The 22,588-nt window shown below is 43.0% G+C and overlaps 1 protein-coding gene across 1 annotated transcript in view; it reads right to left on the bottom strand.

Annotated features, from left to right (window-relative positions):
* The window catches only part of CARMIL1 (capping protein regulator and myosin 1 linker 1), a 390,597-nt gene that overhangs the window by 243,841 nt on the left and 124,168 nt on the right, over nucleotides 1–22,588 (bottom strand). Inside the window, exon 4 of the mRNA XM_088475876.1 lies at nucleotides 8,006–8,065. Within this exon, the coding sequence (XP_088332002.1) occupies nucleotides 8,006–8,065 (60 nt within the window). The remainder of the gene's footprint in view (nucleotides 1–8,005; nucleotides 8,066–22,588) is intronic.

The raw sequence follows: 22,588 nt of genomic DNA, 5'->3' as shown, positions 1-22,588 counted from the left end.
TCTCCGGCAGTCCCTAATTTTCCATGAGTAGTTGGAATACCACTGGATGAAGCGACCATTCCCCTGGATGCACGTCGTAACGGCTGAGGAAGTCTGCCTCCCAATTGAGGATTCCGGGAATGAAGACTGCAGAGATCGCTGGAAAGTGGCACTCCGCCCAGGTTAGGATGTGAGACACTTCTGCCATCGCAGCCCGGCTGCGAGTTCCTCCCTGGTGATTGATGTACGCCACCGTGGTGGCGTTGTCTGACTGCACTTGCACCGCCCTTCCGTGAAGAGTGGTGCCGGCCGACTGCAGAGCCCTGTACACGGCTCTTAGTTCCAGAACATTAATGGGGAGAGCCGCTTCCTCCGCTGTCCAACGACCCTGAAGTGACAAGGAGCCTGTCACCGTCCCCCAACCCCGAAGACTGGCATCTGTCGTGAGCCGAACCCAGTCCGGGATCCAAAAGGGGCGAACCTCGAGAAGGTGAGCTGTTTAAAGCCACCAATTCAGGGACTGTCGTACATCCGGAGATAGCACCAGGGTCTGTGACCGGATCCGGTGAGGCAACCCATTCCAGTTTGCTAGAATCAGCCCCTGCAGAGGCCTGGAGTGAAACTGGGCAAATTCCACCATGTCGAATGCCGACACCCTGGAACCCAGCACTCTCATTGCCGAGTGTACCGAAAGAATGGCACAATCCAGGCAACTGCGTATCCGCAACTGTAGGGAAGATACCTTTTCTAGAGTTAGAAAGATCCGCTGCTGATGAGAGTCTAGGAGGGCCCCCAGATGGACCCTCTGCTGAGATGGGATCAGGGATGACTTCCTCCAATTTATTAACCACCCGTGCATCTGCAGACAAGCCACCGTCAGTTGGAGATGTTGCAGCAGAACCTCCGGAGAGCTTGCCAGCAATAGGAGGTCGTCCAGATACGCTAACAACCATACCCCCTGGTTCCGAAGGTGGGCAGCCATAACTGCCATCACCTTGGTGAACACCCTCGGCGCTGTGGAGAGCCCGGAACTGGTAGTGACGGTGCAACAGAGCGAACCGCAGACACCTCTGATGTGACGTTGCTATCGGCACATGGAGGTAAGCGTCCTGGATATCCAGGTAGACCATGTAATCCCCTGGTTCCATAGCCAGAATTATGGAACACAAGGTTTCCATTCTGAACCTGGGAATCCTGAGAAACCTGTTCAAAGACTTTAAATTTAGAACGGGTCGATGGGAGCCATTGGGTTTCTGTACCAGAAACAGCAGAATAGTACCCCATCCCATGCTGAGATTGTGGAACAGGTACAATGACCCCTGCAGTCAGCAAGGAGTCTATAGCTTCCCTGATCAGCATAGCCTTGGCTATGTCCTGAGAAGGACTCGTGCAGAAAAAACTAGTGAGGCGGTCTGCGCCGACAAGACAGGGCGTACCCCTGGGAGACCACTTCTCGCACCCAGGCATCGGTGGTGGTATTGAACCAGCTCTGGGCGAAATGAAGAAGTCGGCCTCCCCTCTGGGATCCCCCAGAGGGAGGCCCGTCCCATCAGGCGGAAGGCTTATCTTCCTGTTTGGAAGAGGGACGCCTGGCACTCTAAGCTTGTTTCTTGGACCTAGCCAGTCTATCCACGATCCTATCCAAGTCTCGACCAAAAAGTAATTCCCCATTAAAAGGTAAGGCCTCCAGGCCCTTGTTTGAATCAGCGTCTGCTCTCCAGGACCTCAGCCATAAGGAGCGAAGGGCATGCACAGCCGCAGCTGACACCCTAGAGGTTAGCAGACTAGCGTCCAAGGAAGCTTCTCCAATATAAGAAGCCGCATCACTCATCTGTCCTAGTAATGCCCTCTGGACTTCCTGAGTATCCTCAGGAAAAGTGTCCCCTAAGGCATTGGCCCAACCCTAATGGCCTTAGCCACCAGGAAATGGCCCTGGACGGGCGAGCAATTGCTCCCGAGAGGGAATAAATAGACTTAAGGCAAGCCTCAACCTTTCTGTCCGTGGGATCCTTTAACGAGGAAACTGACGGTATTGGCAGCGTAGCACTCTTAATAAGGCGTGTGACATGGGAATCCCCCGCCGGTGGAGCTACCCACTTCCTACAATGCGCCTCCGGGAATGGATAATTGGAAGCCAACCTCTTTTGAGGCACAAATCTCTTACTGGGTGTCTGCCAAGCCACCGCCATATGATCCGTTAATTGATCAGATAGGGGGAATACCGCCGAAGTCACCTTAGTTTTTTTTTTTTTTTTTTTTAACTAGGGAATTTCTACTTAGGATCAGGTGCCTCATCCTCTATTAGGAGAATGGCACGCACCGCCCTAACCAGAGCTCGTACATTAATAGACGACCAAGATTCCAACTCCTGAGCCGAGGTGTACGAATCGGAGTCGTCCTGGACATCACCCTCATCTGAGGACCCCTCAGTGTCCGAAATCTGCGCCGCATGCAACTTATGTGCACGCTTAGACGCCCCTGCAGCCCTGTCATTGTGCAGCATCGACTGAAAAGTCGAAGATGCAGCTGCCAGACTCTGGACTGAACTGGAGAGCACGTCCACCCATGGTGGAGGAGCTGCCACATTGGTCTGGAAAGGCACCACAGACTGTTGTGTAGCAGGAGAGGCCTGAAAATAGATAGGCAATCCTGAATAAGGGTCCACAGTCTGTGACCCAGAGGAACTCTGCAATAATTGCGGGGTACACTGGTAATGGGAAATGGTAGGCTGGGACAGAGTCCTCGTAGGGACAGCAGACGGAGCCGCAAGGCGGTCCGCCAGAGACACCAGCACCTGTGAAAACATAGCCCATGGTGGCTCCTGTGTCATAGGGGGTCTGGATTGACCAGGAGTCAACTGACACCGCTCATAAAGGCCATCCAGAGATGCCTCTTCCCTATGTGATCCCGCAGAGCAGCGCCTGCAGGAAAACAACACTGGAGTCCCGGAGTGCTCAACTTCACCCTCAGACATAACCAAATATAATGTACAGACAAAATATATATGGCAATAGAGGAAAAAAGAACTGCACTTCCCTGTGTGCTGAACAACAGTCCTGAATATGGCACTGTGTAGCACACAACTGTATGTGACAGACCTCACAAATACTTGATTTATATATGTGAGGTTAGTAGAAAAGCCCCTCCTCCACACCTGTAGGGCTAAGGAAGAAGGAAAGAGATAGATATAAGCTGACAGTAATAAGAGAAAAATACAGACAGCAGCACTAACAAAAGTCACATACCATGCAGGAAGATATACTCACTGCACCTTTACACTACACTCAACCGCCCAGATTCAGTGTCTGGGAGGGCTATAGTGCTGTGTACACCGTCCTAACAGGGGAGAGGTACACAGGGGGACCGGTCCGCGTGCTCCCTGAGGGATCTGCGCTGCCACATGTAGAAAAAAATGGCCGCCAGAGACCTCAGAGGAGGAGTGGCCGAGTGAACTGCAGCTCAGGGACGCTAGACATGCAGGCTGAAAAGCGCGCTGAGCTGAGGGGAGGAGCCGCTGAACAGGGAAGGCTTCCTCCCCTGGCTGGCCATTAACCCCAGGGATGCTGGCTTCCCGCTTGCCGGTTATCCCTGGTGGTCTAGTGGTCCCACGGGTTAGGGGGGGGCCCGCCGCCACTGCCAGCAGCCTCCGGTCTGTCCCCAGGACCGGAGGCTAAAGGACTGCATTTAAGGTATTCCGCGCGCCGCTGCTAGCCAGCGACGCGCGGCTTACCTGAATCCCCGGCGACTCCGGCAGCAGTCCTGGGAGGTAGACAGAGTCCGGCTAGTACGGACTCTGTCCTCCCGCCGCGATCCCCAGATCAGTACTGGCGTCGCGGCGCCAGTCGGGGATCAGAGCGGCAGCGTGGGCGTCTGTACAGACAGGCCTTCGCTGCCGTCTGTAGTAAAAAGAGAAACTAAAATAAATAAAATCTATTAGAAAATAAAAAGCTTCTGGGGGCTGCTCCTGCAGCCCCCCTGCGCGGTGACCGAGTCCGGCCGGGCACCAGCTTACACTGAGGTGCCTGTGGCTCGGGGGCGGGGTATAGAGGAGGACCCAAGTGCATCCTGGGAGCTAAAAGCTTAACTGTGTGGTGCCCATGGATCCTGATCCAGCTATATCCCCAAGGTCAACCCTGTGGACCCCCTATGGACCCTGAAGTAGAAAGGTGGCTTTTTAATAGGTGAAGGCCTCATGAAACAGTAATAAGGGTCTCATCGCCACTCTACAGGCAGTGCCATAACAGTAGCCTGAGATCTCATAACTTGAAGATTTGCTTTCTCTTGTTGCACTACCAGTGCATTGTGTGGAGAAGCTATGCTGCTGAGTTTCACATTAAAAATTTGAAAATTGGTGTCAATTTAGGGATCGTGCAAACTGTGAAACGGTCTGCCAGTCTATTTCGTAGCATACAACTACCTGATCTGAAGGATAAGTAAGATATGCTGGGTTTAAAATACACAGCAGATGTTACTCCTAAATTTGTACACAGAGAAATATTAGCAGAATCTTAAAGCGCAAGTTATTGATTGAATACAACATCCTGTAATTAAAGTACACCAAGTAATCAATCACATGATACGGATGCTGAAATCTGAGATGTTTGACAAATTTGATTCATTTTAAAATGCAATCACATTTAGCGGGTATAAGGTATAATTATTCATTTTAACAAATTCAATGTTATGGTTTGAAGATAACCAATCGCAGTTCAGTTCGAAATTCATGATCAACATTCTTAAACACTTTAACGAAGTTTCAGTAACTCTAGCAGGAATCCTATTAGGCTTATTAGACTGGGTAGTGTGTGGGGAGCTTATATTTCATCACTATATACAGCATTTGCAGAACACAGATTGTGTTGTGGACAGGGAAAGTGTACTAATTACAAATTGATTGTTTCAATAAACAAGTTGTAGGCACAGCTCCAATGTCAATGTTTTCAGGCTGCAATAATCCACACAAATCTGCACGTTCAGCCTGCATACTTATTTTTAGGGCACATAACGTTGCCACTAGGTGACTGTAGCATGTATTACTTGCAGTCAAACCCTTGTCTCTAGATTTGCAGGATAATATTTCTTGCTCATTTCATTTACAATTAGCATTATGTTCCACAGTGGACCATTACCTCACTGATGTCATCACTCTATTGGTATAGATTATTTTCAAATGACATATTGCTATGGAGATCTGTATACATTAAATGAGGATAAGTCATCTTGCAGAGAAATAGGTGATGGCATGTAATGGGTTTTTCTTTTCATACATAAATATTTGTTTTGAATGATGTTTTATTTTTTACCATTTTTCATTCATATTAAAACAAAAATACTTTACAAATAAACAACCATTATCCAAAATTACAATACAGATATCATTTACAAGAGTTTAGCTCTCACTCATTCTCCTTTTGGAGGTTTATGTGTTCTTCTCAATGCAATGGTCATCTACAGGCTTACATTTAGGGGCATATCCAATTGGGCGCAAGGTTTAGCGAGTCAACAATCTCACGCCCAATTTAGAAATACAGTGGGTATGCGTGCTCCCGATACCGGTGGTATTCAATTTCCAAAATACTGGTCGCGGGGTTTTCAGTTCTAAAAACCCCGCGGTGCGTATTTTTTGCTGAAAAAAACCCCCACCACTTACCTTACCGGGGGTCTCCAGTAGTTTCCGCGGCTCCCGGTGGCCTCCCTTCTCTCTTCTTACTGGAGAGGGGGCTGCTGGGAGTCCAAGGGGCTGGTGGGAGGAGCAAGGGCTGCTGGGAGATGTAGTTCTCCCAGAGACCATTAAGGGGGGGGAGGGGGCACAGTGACACTGGGGGGGGGGCACACGGACAACGGTACACACACACACACACACTCTGATACACACTTACAAACACCACACACACTCACATACTCACCCCTGCTGCAGAAGAGCCGGCTCCTGACACTGGATGAAGAAGAAGATGCAGAAGACAGCACTGAGGAAGGTGAGCAATTAAGGACTAATACTTCCAATTGCTTAATTACTCCTCAGGGGGGGGTGCCACAGGGGTGTCAGAGCAAGTCCCGCTGATTTCTCCTGAAATCATTGATTTTAGGAAAAATCATGCTTGCTCAGGAGGTGTGCAAACATATACTGTACCTCCCGGCGCATGTTTTAAAAGAAAACACGCACCTAATAGAATAGCAAAAAACTCACACCTGCAGGAAAAACCTCGCAGGTGCAGGTTTTTTGCTTTTCTCGCTGCCTATTGAATATGCCCCTTAGGTTGTAAAAAAAAATCATTTGATTACACTATAGTTAGTAACTTGTCATGTAACATTACTTGCATCAAACCTTAGAGAGAAATAAAGTAGAGAAATTGCTCATGGGAACCAATCAGCTTCTGTCATTTTGTACTAGAGACAGAAAATGAAAATTGTAATCTGATTGGTTTCTATGGGCAACTTCTCCAGTTTATCTCTCTCTAATGTTTCATACATCTTCCCCTAAATGTATTCTATTGCTTTACAGTAAATGCTGGAACATATTACATGTAATGTTGTATAAAGAGTGGAGGAGTTGCCAATGGCAACCAATCAGCTTCGAAGTAGCATTTATCAAGTATATGCTATACAATGATAGCTTTAAGCTGATTAATTGTTAGGGGCAACTTCTCCACTCTTTTCATGGCATGATGGGATACATCTCTCCCATTGTTACAAACTGGACATCAGTTACAGTGCTAGCCCAATGTATAGTCCAAAAGAGATAAGAGTCCGGATTCACAGGTGGATGCAAATGTTTCCACTGCTGTGTGTTTGTAGGCAGCGGCTGTGCGAAAATATGCAAAAGCCGCAGAAGGCGTCTTGTATAAAAAGACACCTACAGCAGGCTTCTCTGATCTGCTGCCCGAGTCTGAAGAAGCAGCATCAACATCACAACCATCGGTCGCAGCATCGGATCTCTGAATAACCCTCATGTTACTCAGGATGACTGTCAAAACTACACTGCTGGGGCCAGTGAAACTGCATCTGAGAATGCAGCCATAAAAGATATGTATGCAACAAAACTCTGATCTGTTTCTTTTTATCTGGTGCTTAGATCTAAGCAGCAAATCCACAGTAACTTCTGTACGAGGTCAATGAATGGAAACATTTTACTGTGTCTGTAGCTGTGCTTTTAGCTGGCTTTGAGCTCTATTGTGAACCTACTGTGAAGTGACTTCTGGCCATGTACAGTGGTAAAGACATCAATAAGACTACAGGGCACTAGATAGCAGCAAAGAAAGTTCCTACAATGTTTTTGTACGATTAAAATTCAGCAGCAGCTAGCAGTCCCTCTTGTAAACAGTGACAAGTCACAGAAAGCACTTTATAGCATATTAGATTATTTCAAGCTCTGCCAGCATTGCCATTCCTTAAGACAGCTGGTCAGGTAACCAAACATGCAGTGGGATTTCTGGTCATACTTATTCGTAGGAGAAGTATAAATATCACATCTCCAGTTTCAGAGTGATTATAGCTGATTTCCTTTGCAAACTGATTCAAATGAGATCACACTTTCATTACTCCAGATGTCACAGCTATGTAATTCATAGATAGATGGATAGAACACAGACTGACACAGACATACTGTAAGGTAAAATGTTTTTATTATTTGAATTAATTAGAGACAGTATAATTTTACAGAGAGTATATTCTCTATATACTGTAGCATCGAAGAAAAGTGGCATCTTAGAGGAGCATAGAAGCCAGAAACCACTTTGGCTTTGACAGGTAAAGGAGAGGATAAGGCATTTTTCTACAGATACTCAACCTACATCCTGTCAGGGAAGACACTAATGCATAGCACACGGGTGTGGGAGCTGCCTGTTCTCACAGGAAGCTCTGCTTATATCACTCCAATTACATCTAACAGCCTTCTGTATATTTATCATGCATAGTGCACTGTTCATTCAAAACACATTTACATGTTTATGGAATAGTCATTCAATGTTTGGCTTTATCGTTGAAATTATATTTTATATTTTGAGAATAATATATTTGAAATACTTACATGGCCTGGTTTGTTGCAAATCATGCCTTGAATTTCCAAATAACTGAAGGTTAGTTCGAGCTAGAACATAAAAATAAAAAGCGATAGACCTTATTTAAGACAGAAAATAAACACTTGTAATACATTAGTAATAAACTGCTGCAGTAAGTAGAGATTCCGCTTTTGATGAAGGGGTGCAAAATTACATTTTATAGCTACTATTTATCATTGTTTCCTGCTGTGTGTAGAGCAAACATCTACTTAAACAAGGTAGAAAATGCCATGAATCATTTATTTTCTGTACATATTTTTTAAATATGACATTTCATCAAAATAACAAATACTACTGCAGTGGTTCAAGGAACTGTGGAAGAGAGTTATAAAAGAAAATATCCCAAACAGAAATCTGCTTTTTATCTACAACCATGGAGTGGTGATGTTCCAACTAGACCTTCTAGAAGGAGGGACATTAGATGAAAGTGGGCAGGTAGAATTTTTTATAAGTCAGAAGTAGATGTGTAAAGGGAAGTGTAGCTTGGGAGAGAGCATAAATCTGGAGAGACAGAAGAAGAAAGGTTTTGTGTGTGTTTGTGTGTAAGGGAAGCTAAAAGAGCATATACATAGAGAAACTAGAAAGGTTTGTACATGCAAGGAAGCTAGCTGTAAAGCAGCTTGCAGACAGGGGAGCCCTAGAGGTGGGCGCAGGCAGAGGAGCTCCAGAGGTGGGCGCAGGCAGAGGAGCTCCAGAGCTGGGAGCAGGCTGAGGAGCTCTAGAGGTGAATGAAGGCAGGGGCAGCTTTAGAGGTGAAAGAAGGTAGCAGCAGCTCAAGAGGTGAGTGCAGACAGGGCAGCTCTAGATGTGAGGAAATGCAGGGGAGCTCCAGAGATGATAGAAGGCAGAGGAGCTCTAGAGGTGTGAGAAAGATGTGGAATTCTAGAGGAGAGAAAAGGCAGAGGAGCTCTAGAGATGACAAAAAGCAGGGGCAGCTCTAGAGGTGGGAGAAGGCAGGGGCAGCTTTAGAGGGGAGAAAAGACAGGGACAGCTCTAGAGGTGAGTGCAGACAGGGCAGCTCTACAGGTTAGAGAGGGCAGAGGAGCTCAGGAGGTGGGAGAAAGCAGAGGAGCCCTAGAGGTGAGAGAAGGCAGAGGTGCACTTGAGGTAAGAGAAGGCAGAGGTGCACTAGAGGTGAGAGAAGGCAGAGGAGCTCTAGAGGTGAGAGAAGGCAGAGGTGCACTAGAGGTAAGAGAAGGCAGAGGTGCACTAGAGGTGAGAGAAGGCAGAGGTGCACTAGAGGTGAGAGAAGGCAGAGGTGCTCTAGAGGTGAGAGAAGGCAGAGGTGCACTAGAGGTGAGAGAAGGCAGAGGTGCTCTAGAGGTGAGAGAAGGCAGAGGTGCACTAGAGGTGAGAGAAGGCAGAGGTGCACTAGAGGTAAGAGAAGCCAGAGGTGCACTAGAGGTGAGAGAAGGCAGAGGTGCACTAGAGGTAAGAGAAGGCAGAGGTGCACTAGAGGTAAGAGAAGGCAGAGGTGCACTAGAGTGAGAGAAGGCAGAGGTGCACTAGAGGTGAGAGAAGGCAGAGGTGCACTAGAGGTGAGAGAAGGCAGAGGTGCACTAGAGGTGAGAGAAGGAAGTTGAGCTCTATTTGGAATGCGGATGGATTTCAAAACTGAATGCTAATGTAACCACATGCATGTTCTAATGCATATGCATTGCACTACCCTACTTTTTCCGTGTGCAAAAGCAACCGTCAACATTAGTTTAGGCACTCTGGCTACACAGCCATAACATTCACATGAGATGCTTCTATATCATGCATAAGCCCATTTCACACTCACAATCATCCAGAAATACACAAAAATGTGTAGGTTCGCTATGGCTTGCTATGTGCCGGAGATATATTCACAGAGAAGGGTTTGCAGAGAAGGGGGTACAGAGGTAGTAAGATTGACTGGATTCTGACAAAATTACCCAAATGTATTATATTTTATTTGTTTGGTGCCACAATGTGTACTTAGTGTGGTAGAAAATGGTAGACATAAAAGCAACTACAGTAAACAGCAAAAATACAAATATAAGTGTAGGGCAAGTGGCTGTAGCTAGAGTCATCAGGCAGTGGTGAGTCACAGGGGAAGGGACAACAACACTCAGAGTATGGAAAAGCGGACAGTGGACCTGATACAGAGATGATCACTAATGCTGCTCCATCTGCAATCCTTAATGCAGTGGATGTGCAAAAATATGCAAATATTGCAGTCGCCTAGAATTGTAATGAGACTCCTACGTGGCATTGCAGATTCGCTGCTTATGTACAAAGATGCATGGAGCACATATCGGTCAATAATCGGAATTCTGAGTGACCCTATGGTCATGCAGAATGGGCGACAGATATAAGACACCAGAGCCATTTTGACTGCGCACGGGATCGCAGTCGCTAGCTGTGGAATGTCCCCTAAATGGTCAGAACACGTCTACATTTTAGCCGACACTCCCCCGTTACCTCCCACAAGCACTCCCAATCTGTCAATCACATACAGACAAATACTCACTGCAACCTATCATGGTAATGTAATTTGACGCATACGCAGTGTGACTCGTATGCACATGCAGACAACAGATAATCGCTCAACTACAAAAATGATCAGGTTTGTGTCTATCTCTGAATCAGACCCAGTGTCCCAGTCGCTGAAGGGATGGGTATGGCAATCAGAGCAAAAGATCATATATTATTTTTATGAAAGATTTGAATTCCAGTACATATAGAAGCAGATTCTGAGTTGGGAGCAAAGGAAAAGAGTGCAAGTAAAACCATGCTGTACAGCAGGTGGGGGAGATTTAAAAGGGCTCCAGAAATGTAAGCAAAGATACTGGAAAGATTCACCATTCATCATACACCTGCGCTGTTTACTCACATCATAATCCCTGTGCAACACCCACACTGAGCACAATACATTACATAGCACAAAGTGAAAGGAGATTGTGCCTAACATTCTACTGGTCTTAATCTAGAGGTGAAAGATGTTTCCACTTTAGAGATGGTAGAAATTTTCAGAATCTAATACAATTTTAAATTGTTCTTATTTTGCTCATCTACATAATACCCCATGACATCCACAATGTGAGATACAATGGTCAAGTTCAAAACTCAAATAGAGCATAATGCATTGAAGACAGTAGAATTGTTTTTTTTTTTACTGGGAAGCTGACCACAGCCAATTTTATGCCCCAATATGTTCCAATTAGGTGTCCCACTAATCCAGGCCTGGCCAACCTGTAGCTCTCCAGCTGATGTAAAACTACAAGACCTAGCATACACTCCCACCGGACAGCTGGTAAAGCATGCTGAGACTTGTAGTTTCACAACAGCTGGAGAGACACAGGTTGGCCACGCTTGCACCAATTCATCTATTTTTATAGTTTACTTAGTGCTTGTAAATTCTCTCCACGTGTAAATTCCTCTTTACAGAAAGTGGAGAATATTCTTATTTATCTCACATTAATATTATTATTGTAATCTTTTATTTAAATTGCATAAGAAAGTGTCCGCAGCACCATACAGTAAACATAAATATAAACAAACAATTTAGTGTAGAGAGATTCAAATGACACGAGTCAAACAGTGAAATATTAAGATGATAAAATGCATGACAAATAAAAACTCACTGACTCATTGCCCTGGGAAGGCAGACTAGGAATTGCCAACGGTGAGTTAAACATCTATGGTGTCAAAGTCAAATAATTGGATATGATTGCTTTACAATTATTATCTAGGACGCTACTTTGCGTCGGTGCAATGCAATGCGCACAAATGCGAATTCACAACACACATATACTGACGCACATAACGCACATATATATATATATATATATATATATATATATAGAACAAGGGTACTGTTAATAGCGCTACACCAAGAATTATCTGTGTTTAAGTCCTTTAAAATGAATTCTTCCAAAAATACACTCCCCGTGTGACAGGTGGCCGCCAATTTTCTCCTGAGAGACTGTTGTTGTATCGTCTCAAATAGTAGTAGAGTATCTAAAAAAGGAGGTGAGAAAAGGCGCTCTCTGGTGTAGTATTTTAGAAATATTTGAATTTTCAAGATAAGTATTTCAAGTACCTTCATCAATTAAAAAACAGGCACATCAGGGGTCTTCGTGTGGAGCCAACGTGTACTCGTTCTCAAAAAGAATCCTGTACATTCAATGGTGGAACCTCCTCACACCTCCTCTCGCCCTGCCTGGATGTAGCAGCGGCAGGGCGAGAGGAGGTTTGAGGAGGTTCCACCATTGAATGTACGGGGAGGAGCGAATTCCGAGGGTACACTTGATAAAGTTATCTGTCGATTCTGGGATTCTTTTTGAGAACGAGTACACGCTGGCTCCACACTAAGACCCCTGATGTGTCTGTTTTTTAATTGATGAAGGTACTTGAAATACTTATCTTGAAAATTCAAATATTTCTAAAATACTACACCAGAGAGTGCCTTTTCTCACCTCCTTTTTTATATATATATATATATATATATATATATATATATAAATATATATATATACACACACACACACACAGACGCTCATATGCGTCTTCACATACATACGCATAGACGCTCATATGTATATTCACATACATACAAATATTTCAATACACAGACGCACATATGCGAACGCATATATATAAAATGGTTCCCACACATGATAGTTAATGACCAGAGTTATTAAAGGTAGTGTTAGTTAATAATTATGATGTGAAATGTACTTAAAGGAGATCGAAGGTTCAGAATACAGTGAACATGTCATGTTTGGTATCATACAAAATCCCTGTTTATTTGCAGACATCTGTTTCTATCGGCAAAGAAGTCGCATCATGCGTCCGCTAGTTATGGATGATAGGGAGTTATTAAGTAGAATGTTATTACTTGAATGTAGTGTTGTAGCCAGTTTTAACCAGTTTTTCGGTGGGAAGCTACACAATGTGACTGTTGGAAGACTGAACCATACCCCTGATGACACCGTATGAACTGACCAATGACCAGATTGACCAGAAGCAAGAATCAATGAAAACCTGTCAATTTGTCTCTTTGTTAACTCTGAAACCTGTAAGGTATATAGGCTGTGTCCTGACCCCAGTGTACACCCATCTTCTTTGCGACCACAGACATCAGGACTGAATGACTGCATACTGGGACAAGTGCGCACGCGTATGTAAAGGCTGTACTCATTGATATATTTCATTGCTTTTTACTCTAACTGTGAAAATTACCTCTTGTTACCTCTTTTTACATAAATAACTTTTGTGCTTTGGAACCACACGATTAGACTGGAAAGCAATTCTTTCTAAAGCGACTTGCACCGCAAATTAGCAACTGAACAGCATTCATAATGGCACCATTGGTGGTTAACCTCGTTGGTATGAAACCATTGATGGGGAACCCTCTTTGGTTTCGCCCAACGATGGTCTTACTGCTCTATTAGTTATTGGGCAAATAGAGGTGTGGGCGGGGCTACGCGGGTTTCATCAGTGGGCAGAGCTAGGCTACGTGTCCTGGCAACATTGATGGTGGAGAACCAATGAATCAATGGACAATGGCCATTCCTAGAGCAGACAGAAAGGATTAGAAGAGCTGATTCAGAGGTGGAAGCTATTTCGATTATTTACACAGTTGGCTGATGGTTGTGGATCTGCACATGCGCAGGAGATGTACTGCACATGTGTAGATCTGGGGATTCGATGACACTCACTATGCCCCAAAAGCAGCAGCATGATGCACATGCTAATGGTGTTTGGGAGCGATTACAAGCAGCGTTCGCGATTACAAAGATTATAGCATCCACCTCTGTATCAGGCTCAGAGTTACTACTGTGAGTGGGGACACCCGTAGGGACAGGGATAGTGCAGGAAAAGAATAAGAGAGTGGAGGGCCCTAATCATGAGACACAGTGTTTTTTAGTGGTGGTACTGAGGGGTACACGATACTGGCACTTTTCTTGTGGGGGAGGGATGTCATTTTTAATTCTTAAAACCAGTTTAAAAAAACAGAAAGAAAGCAGTGAAATAATATCAGATGTGAAAATAATTAGCACCAATCCATAGTGTGGAAGCTATTATAAATATTTTATGAACTCTTAACTTTGTTTTATAGAAAAGAAAGGCACTGGAGAGGACATATAGTATAGGGGAAAGGTGGTATAGCTAGCAAGTGAACTGGGAAGAGATGATTATTATGCCTTCCAATACAGATAAGATGGTTGCCTGAACAGTTTAATAACACTTTCAATTAAAACACATTAACTTGTAACATTTATGACAGGAAAGTGCCAATTTTTGTCACTGAAATGATTGAACATGATCGGGCTCATGTTGAGATGGATGTATGCCTGTTTGCTTACAGTAAAATATGCAAATCTATATTGTGCATGCACACAAAACAAACCACACGCCTACATCCATACATACAGAATACATACGCCATGTAAACGCAGGCTGGGCATAGTAACGGTGTGTTTGTGTAATTGTGAATTAAGGCAGACCCGTGCGGGTACATGAGGGCTGCTGCAAATACATACTGATGATGATTGTCACCAGCACTATCCACTAGCAGATGGTGGAACGACAGTACGATTACAAAATTGTAATCGTATAGTCGTTCCTCTTCCCCTGAAGTGCCTACACTGAACGATATGTCATTCAGTGTAGGTACCCTCCCTCATCCCTGAACATGGTCAATCTGTCGTTATTGGCACATTGATCAGCATGTTCAGATGATGATTGATGTAAAAAATGACCAGTGGGAGCGCACATCGCTGGTCGTTTTCCACATTTTCATGCCCTATTCATGCACAATTAATGAGAGATTGAACAATAACTATATCGTTATCATTCAATCGCTCATTTTAATCGGCAAGTGGATACATGGCTTTAACTGCTTCAGATAGGCTGTTAACAGATTCCTGTGAAGCTAATAGGTGCTTTCATCATTGATTATACATATATTAATTGATATTGCTGTGGCATTTTTTTCTGTGCATTCTTTTATTAGGATAATAAAGAAATCACCACAACATATCATCATCAACAGTGGCAAAGCATAAACTGGTCAAACAAGAGAAATTAATATACAATAGGGTGTCAAGCAGCACACTGAATAATAACAATAAGTATTGATTATGACGATATATCTTAAGACCAAAAGAACCAAGGGAAGGGGAATAGGGAAAGTAGTTTGAGCACAGGATCGTACAAATAATGAGTAATTAGTACTGAGAATGAATAATCCACAATAATATAGATGATACCTTTAAAAAGGAAATTTGGAAGGTATATGGGTGTGGAGGTGCTCCCCCTGAGATTGTAAGTATATGAGCATAATGGAAAAAAGAGAAAAAGAAAACTCTCTTTTTGGGGGGCACTCTACTGTAAATTGTATGTATCAAAATAATTAATAATTAACTTTTATTGAGTATACATTGAAATACATTAGCAGGTCCAAACATGCCAACGTTTGCACGTACAAAACACAGGGACATAGACAAATATCAACCGACAAATATATCAGCATGTGTATATACCCAATGACAGACCATCCATAAGTCGCCTAAAAATTGACCCAGGTACAAGCGGACAGATAAATATAGACACCAAGAGGTAGAATATAGACTACTCCCTTATAGGATACCAAAATGGCAGCTGCTGCATGTTATTATAATATGTCAGTGAATGACATGTGAGCGTACCGCCTTGCTTCCCCAGGGTTGGAATAAGTACAATGGACATCTGCTTTTGGACCAAGTACACCAGAGGATCCTGGTGTATGTATATATTGCAGGAGCCTCCTATGGCAGGGTACCAATGAGAGTGCCCATATAGAGTATGTAGAGAGAGTGTACTATATATCACACAGCATGGAATCGCAGTCTGTGCTGCTGCCAGTCACATACCAAAAGGTTGTGGTGAGTGGTGGGAAGCACAGATCACGCATGAAGTGTGGGAAAGAAGATAAAAATTGTGTAGCTACAGTGTGACTAATCCAGAGCTGAGCCCTGTTACCTATAGGCATTGCATGGTCATGTGCTCACACATAAGATGTATAGTCACTACATGTGCTAAGAGTAAGAAAATAGTGTGAAAGGTACCTGGGTGCGCATACACAGAGAGCCGGCGTCAGGTGGAGAGGATCTGTCATGGAGGACTTGTAACCGTGCTGCTGTGCTGAATCCCGCCTGTACACAGCGGGATTCGCGGGTCTGAGACACGCGTTTCACTGATCGCTTTCTCAGTCAGATGCCGATAAGCAGAGAAACACAGGTGAACTTTTACCCTGTGTTGTGGCCAATCAAAGGGCGCATGCTCTATCAAGCAAGTGTGATAGACTCGCTGATAGGTTGAAGTAATGTCACTCTCTATTGGTCAATACTTAGAAAGAGAAAAACGAGTCACCAGGAGGGGAGGTGTATATTTAGATGAGGCTTAAGACTGTCTACGTCCCGATTAAATGGGTCAGCTGCATACTATGTAACCATGGTCACTGTGAAAACAAACTGGGGATCGATTGCTAAAGATGCAGAGCGTAATCGAAAGTAAATGGACTTAGAAATTTATGCCTTGAATGAAGAATATATATTACATGAGGAACAGATAGTATAATGAATTGCCATTAAGAGTAAAATAGTGAAGATGTGTGAGTGATGTAAATGATAGAGGTGGATCAAGTCAAAAATGATTATATTTAAAGATGAACAAAATGATGAATATAAAGAGAAGTAAATAAAATTAATAAGAAATGAAAATAAAATAAAAATTATAAAATATAAAAAAAATTATATATGTGTATGAAGTGATAGAATATGGAATAGTAAAATATTAAGTGGGTTTAATAATAAAGTGAAAAAAGTATGTATAGTGTGATAATGTAAGAGTAATAAGTAGTGAGACATAAGAGGTAGTGATATATGAATAACTGATAAGTGGAAAAAAATGACATATTGTAATATACCTAAAGAAAATAAGAAGGGGTCAATCCAAAATTATTAAATGTGCTGACAATTGGATATAGAGTGGGATCACAAGAAGGTCAGTTATGCCCGAAAGGGGGGCGAGGGCCAGAGGGGGACTAAGAATATCCAAAATAAGGAGACCAATGATTAACCCACTATAATGTTCACTAGGTCAGATAGTCACCTATAGCTTACATAATAATAAATAGTGGCTACAATTGGCACAAGTGTGTAGAAGGTATCGATTATATAACATTAAAGTGAGTAAAAGGTGTGTAATAGTGTACACACATGGTTAATAAGATTGGGATTGTGAATAGAAATGAATAAAAAAGGGGGGGATTGGATAAAGAAAGTGTTATATAAGGCAGCGATGATTTATTGTCGTTATGACCGCTCCCTATAGTTTCATAAAAATGTACTATAGTTAATCATTTCATTGAGCCCATTGGGGCTCACAGTATTAAGTCTAAAAGTCCATTTGCTTTCTCGTTGAAGTAATACTTTTGTCAAATTGCCGCCTCGAACGCCCAATCTTACGTGTTCCAGATCGAATGCTTTTAGATCCTGTGTGTGTCCGTTATGGTATTTCAAGAAGTGTCTGGCGACTGTTGTAAGTTTCTTCATTTTGACAAGGTCATCTTTGGCGTTTTTAATATTTCCCACGTGTTCTAATATTCGTTGTTTGAAGATTCGACTGGTCATGCCTATGTATCTGAGGTTGCAACTGCACTCAAGGCAGTATATGACCCCCATGGCATCGCAATTAATAAATTGTGTAAGGTTGATGTTCTGACCAAATCTGTCGATAACATTGTCCTTTTTGATGATATACCTGCAGGCTTTACACTTGCCGCATGGGAAGGTCCCTCTTAATTTTGTTTGTCTTCTAGGAGTTCCTACAAAATGGCTCATAACCAATTTATCCCTAAGGTTTTGGGATCTTCGCCAACTAAAGGTGGGTTTGTACTCCAGACATTTTTTCAGGTCCTCATCCATAAGTAAGATGTGCCAATATCTTGTAACCATCTTTTGAAGTTCTTTCCACTCATTACAATAGTTAGTGATGAACCTGACCTGATTTGTATGTTCTTGAGGTTTTTTATTATTGAAGATCAAAGTTTGTCTATTTGTTTTAAGGGCCTGATGTTTGGCATTCTTAATCATTTTATTACTGTAGCCTCTATGAAGAAGGCGTTCCGTCAGATCTTTACTTTTAAGTAAAAAGGTGTCATCAGTTGTACAGTTTCTTCTGAGTCTAAGGAACTCGCTTTTTGGTAAGTTTTTGATGGTGGGTGGAAAATGGGCACTGCTACTGTGAAGAAGACTGTTTGTAGCTGTCTCTTTTCTGAATAATTCTATCAGTACATGACCATCCTTATCCGTGAATAATTGGAGGTCTAGAAAAATGGCCTCATCCTTACTGACAGAGTATGTTAATTTCAGATTATTTAGGTTGTTGTTTAATTCCTGAATGAAAGTGAGTAAATCATTTTCACTACCGTGCCATATCATAAGAATATCATCGATATATTTTAGCCAGGTGGTAATGTGGCTAGTAAGTTGTTCGTTAGTTTCATTGAAGACAATCTCCCTTTCCCACCATCCGAGGAACAGGTTGGCATACGTGGGCGTACATGCAGCGCCCATCGCTGTTCCTCGGATCTGTAGGAAGAACTTGTCATCAAATGTGAAAAAATTCCTATGAAGGACAAACTCAAGTAATTCCAATAAAAACTCTTTGAAGTCATCCATCCCCTCCATTCGTAGGATGTATCTGACAGCCGCAATCCCAATATCATGCTGGATACTAGTATAAAGAGATTCTATGTCTAATGTAACCAAAAATTGGTTTTCATCAAGTTGTATATCGTGAATCTTCCTGAGGACATCTCTTGTGTCCTGGACATATGATGGTAATGTGTCAACATGATGTCGTAGTTGTTGGTCCAGGAAGATGCTTGCTTGCTCAGATAGTCCCCCAATTCCCGAGACAATTGGTCATCCAGGAGGGTTGTTGATGTTCTTGTGGACTTTAGGTAGCATATAGAAGGCCGGTGTTTTGGGTTTGTCCACAAATAAGAAAGCATGTTCCTGTTTGGTGATAACACCTTTTTTGAAAGCTCCATTGATGAGTTTATGATACAATAATTTGAAGAGTTCCATAGGGTTGAAAATCATTTGTTTGTAGCAAGTTCTATCATGCAGTTGCCTATAGGCTTCTTTCAAATACATATCCTTGGGCCAAAGGACTATCTTACCCCCTTTGTCTGACGGTTTAATAAGTATATCATCCCATTTGTTCATTTCATTGAGTGCCCGTCTTTCTTCCTGATTCAGGTTATCGCCTAGATGGTGATTGCTTTTGTCTTTCTGCGCTTTATCCATGTCATGCGAAATGAGATCTAAGAAAATTTTAACCTCTGGACATATTGTCTCAGATGGTGTAAAAGAGCTCTTAGTTTTACAAATGTTTCTTCGTGCTGATGAAACTCCAGTAGGGTTATTGGGGTATATCGTTGTTTCCATGAGCTCCTCTAAATCCATAAGAGCTTGTAATTCTTCCTCTGTTTGGAAGGCTGAGGTGATAACGTCAAAAGGTGATTCTTGAGTTTCTATATTAGATGTCATAGGATACATTTTTTCTTTATTTGAAAATAATTTCTTGAGTAGTAATTTGCGGCCAAACAGGCGTAGATCTTTTTCCCATGTGAACCTATCAAATGACATGCTTGGAGAAAAGGAAAGTTCCTTGCTGAGCACATTCATTTCCGTGGTGGTGAGGGACCTTGAAGATAAGTTGATAACTTTAAGATTGGATGTAACTGTTAGTTCTTGTTGCGGGTTCTGGACGACTGTCTTTGGGGTATAGGAGAATCCCATGTCCTTATGTCTCTTCCCCTTCTTGTTACTTCTCCTCGTCCTCTTTTTTGGCGAAATCCCCTTGCACTCCTGCTTTCTTCTAAAAAAATGAGTGTATTTCTATGGGGTGGTGATGCCAGATCTTCCGTGCCAGAGGATTCTGTTTCGGAAGAACTATAGTTGGAGGGATGTTTGTATTCTCTATTAGAGGGATGTTGTTTCCACTTGAAGGTGTTACTGTGGGAAAAATCTCTTTTGTCTCGAATAAATGTATTCCTTTTTCTTTCTATTAGTGTCTCTTCATAGATATTTAAGTCCTCTTTTATTTTTTCAATTGATCTCTGAAACTTCGTATCCTTCTCCCACTGTTCAAGTGCTTGACCTAGGGCATCAATTTCTTTATCCACCTCTTCAAGTATGAGAAGATTAATGTTTCATTAAGATATTCATAAGCTCTTGGGAACATTTTAGGAGGCAGGCTTCCCAGTCGTTTTTCAGAGTATTAATGGCAAGTTAAAATGTGGGAAAGATTTTCGGTCTTAGACCACGGGGAACGATCTTTTGCTTCAGATAATTCTCTATCGTGGTCAGCTCCCAATTTGTCCTGGTTTGTTTCTGAAGTAAAAGTTTGAGTTTTTTCACGTCCTCATCCAAATTAGATTCATGTGGTAAACCTGCTAAATCATTGGGGAATATATTGTTCAGTTCTTCAATAGTTTTCCGTTTGGAACTTAGGCCCTCATTCAGAGCCACTCGCTAGCGGCAGTACGCTCCTTCCGAGCGATGTTCGCACATCTGCGCATGCGTACGGTTTTTAGTACGCATGCGCGAACCAGTCAGTGCGGCCGAAAATCGTTGGTACGCAATATAGCGAGGGCCTGCTATTTTGAGTGACAGAATGAGGCGTATGTGGGTGGTAACAGAGGAAGGTGCTTGAAAACGGGGAGTGGTGATCCGAACGCAGGCGTGCTTAAAGGTCAAAACGGGCGTTTTAAGGGAGTGCATAATTAACAAAGCAGCGTCATTGACCACGTCACTTGTTTTTTTTTAACTCAGAACTGCTTGCAAAATAGCGGTTGAAAACACCAACCACAAGAATAGCGAGCAGTTCATACGCTGTACGATGTACTCGATTAATCTAATAAATAGCGGACATGACGTATGGTGCGAGCGGCCAGGGGTCGTTTTTATCAAATAAACGAGCGTATGTTTTGCTCGCTCGTTCAGACTTAGAGGTGGGAACAGACTGCAATTTGCGAACGGATCATTTGAATAGCCACCCCTTGTTTTTGAACGAACGACCGCAAATAGCGAACGGCTCTGAATCAGGCCCTTAGTTCATTTTTAAGGCTAAATGCCATAATATGTTGTTCCCTCCGTAAGAGAGTAACAAAGAAATGAATAAATAATGGTCCCAGAAATGTATACTGGTTAATTTCAAGATGGTACGTGCGTAGGGTATCGCTAAATCTTACTAATGTCCGTGCATCAAAAAGTAGAAACTGGGGTAACCCAGAAAAATATATCGCAAAAGAACCAAGGGAAGGGGAATAGGGAAAGTAGTTTGAGCACAGGATCGTACAAATAATGAGTAATTAGTACTGAGAATGAATAATATTAATATTTTAAGAGATAATATAAATCAACTGAACATAAAACTATAAAAGTAGAATAATGGTGTATGGTGACGGATAGTGTATTGTTTGTGTGAACGTGAGTGGGAAAGGAGGGGGAAGGGAGCAGGTCTCTGCCTTTGGTAGGTGGAGTGGAATTTATCTCCTATTATGGGTAAACTGTAGTATCAGACAGTGGGACATAACTTACATAATAGAGTATAGGAAGAGTTATGATTACTCTTAAGATGGCCACACACTAAACCAACTCTCATCCAACCAGCCAACTAATTAATTGGTTGGAATTCTGGTAAGGTATAGGAGTAAATGATGATCAGCAATTTGCTCCTAAATGCCAGAAAACAGATGAAAATGGTCGTCAGACAAGTTTGTTAAATGTTTGATCTAAACAATTTGTTCAAACAACAGTTTTTGTCCATTTTCTGGCGTTTGGGAGCAAATTGCTGATTGTCAGTTACTCCCATACCTTACCAGATTTTCATTCCAACCAATCAACTAGTTGGCAGGTTGGATGTAAGTTGGTCTAGTATGTGGCCAGCTTAAGGGGGCTGGTGGTGGGGAGTAGGGAACTGTCTTCAGAGGGAGCTGTGCTATGGGTAAAGTAGTCTTCAGATTCTTTAAACCCCAACCAGTCATACCATATTCAGGGGCGCCGAGAGGAAGGGGGGAGCGGGTACAGTTTACCCGGGCCCGGGCTTCCAGAGGGGCCCGGTGGGGGCCCGGGTCTGGCGCCACCCCCCCCTCACTTCTTCCCTCCCTCTACAGCAGCCCAGCACACAGCGTGTGCAATAAAGTCTGTGTTTTTAAACAGTAATGGTGTTCGATTCTCTTGAACCACTGAGAGATGGAGGGGGGAAATGTAGATCTCCAAGACAGGGGATGACCGCTTTGGCTGTGTTCATAAAATGCTGGGTCAGTGACTTTTTAAACCGGGAAATGTGTGCATCCATTAAGTGTAGACACCAGAACTCGGGGGTGAGAGGAAGTGATGTTCCAGTAATTATTTCAGAAAGTTTCCTCACCGTATACCAGAAGTTCCACAACAGTGGGAACAAGGATGGTGGAACATCTGTAGCATCATATATTGAATTTTATATTGCGTTGCTGCTGGGGTATT

The sequence above is a fragment of the Taudactylus pleione genome, unplaced genomic scaffold (genome assembly GCF_031769625.1).
Source record: "Taudactylus pleione unplaced genomic scaffold, aTauple2 ptg000179l, whole genome shotgun sequence".
Taxonomy (NCBI): Eukaryota; Metazoa; Chordata; class Amphibia; order Anura; family Myobatrachidae; genus Taudactylus; species Taudactylus pleione.
Note: the sequence above shows the minus strand (reverse complement) of the source record. Positions and strands in the feature narration are given on the sequence as shown.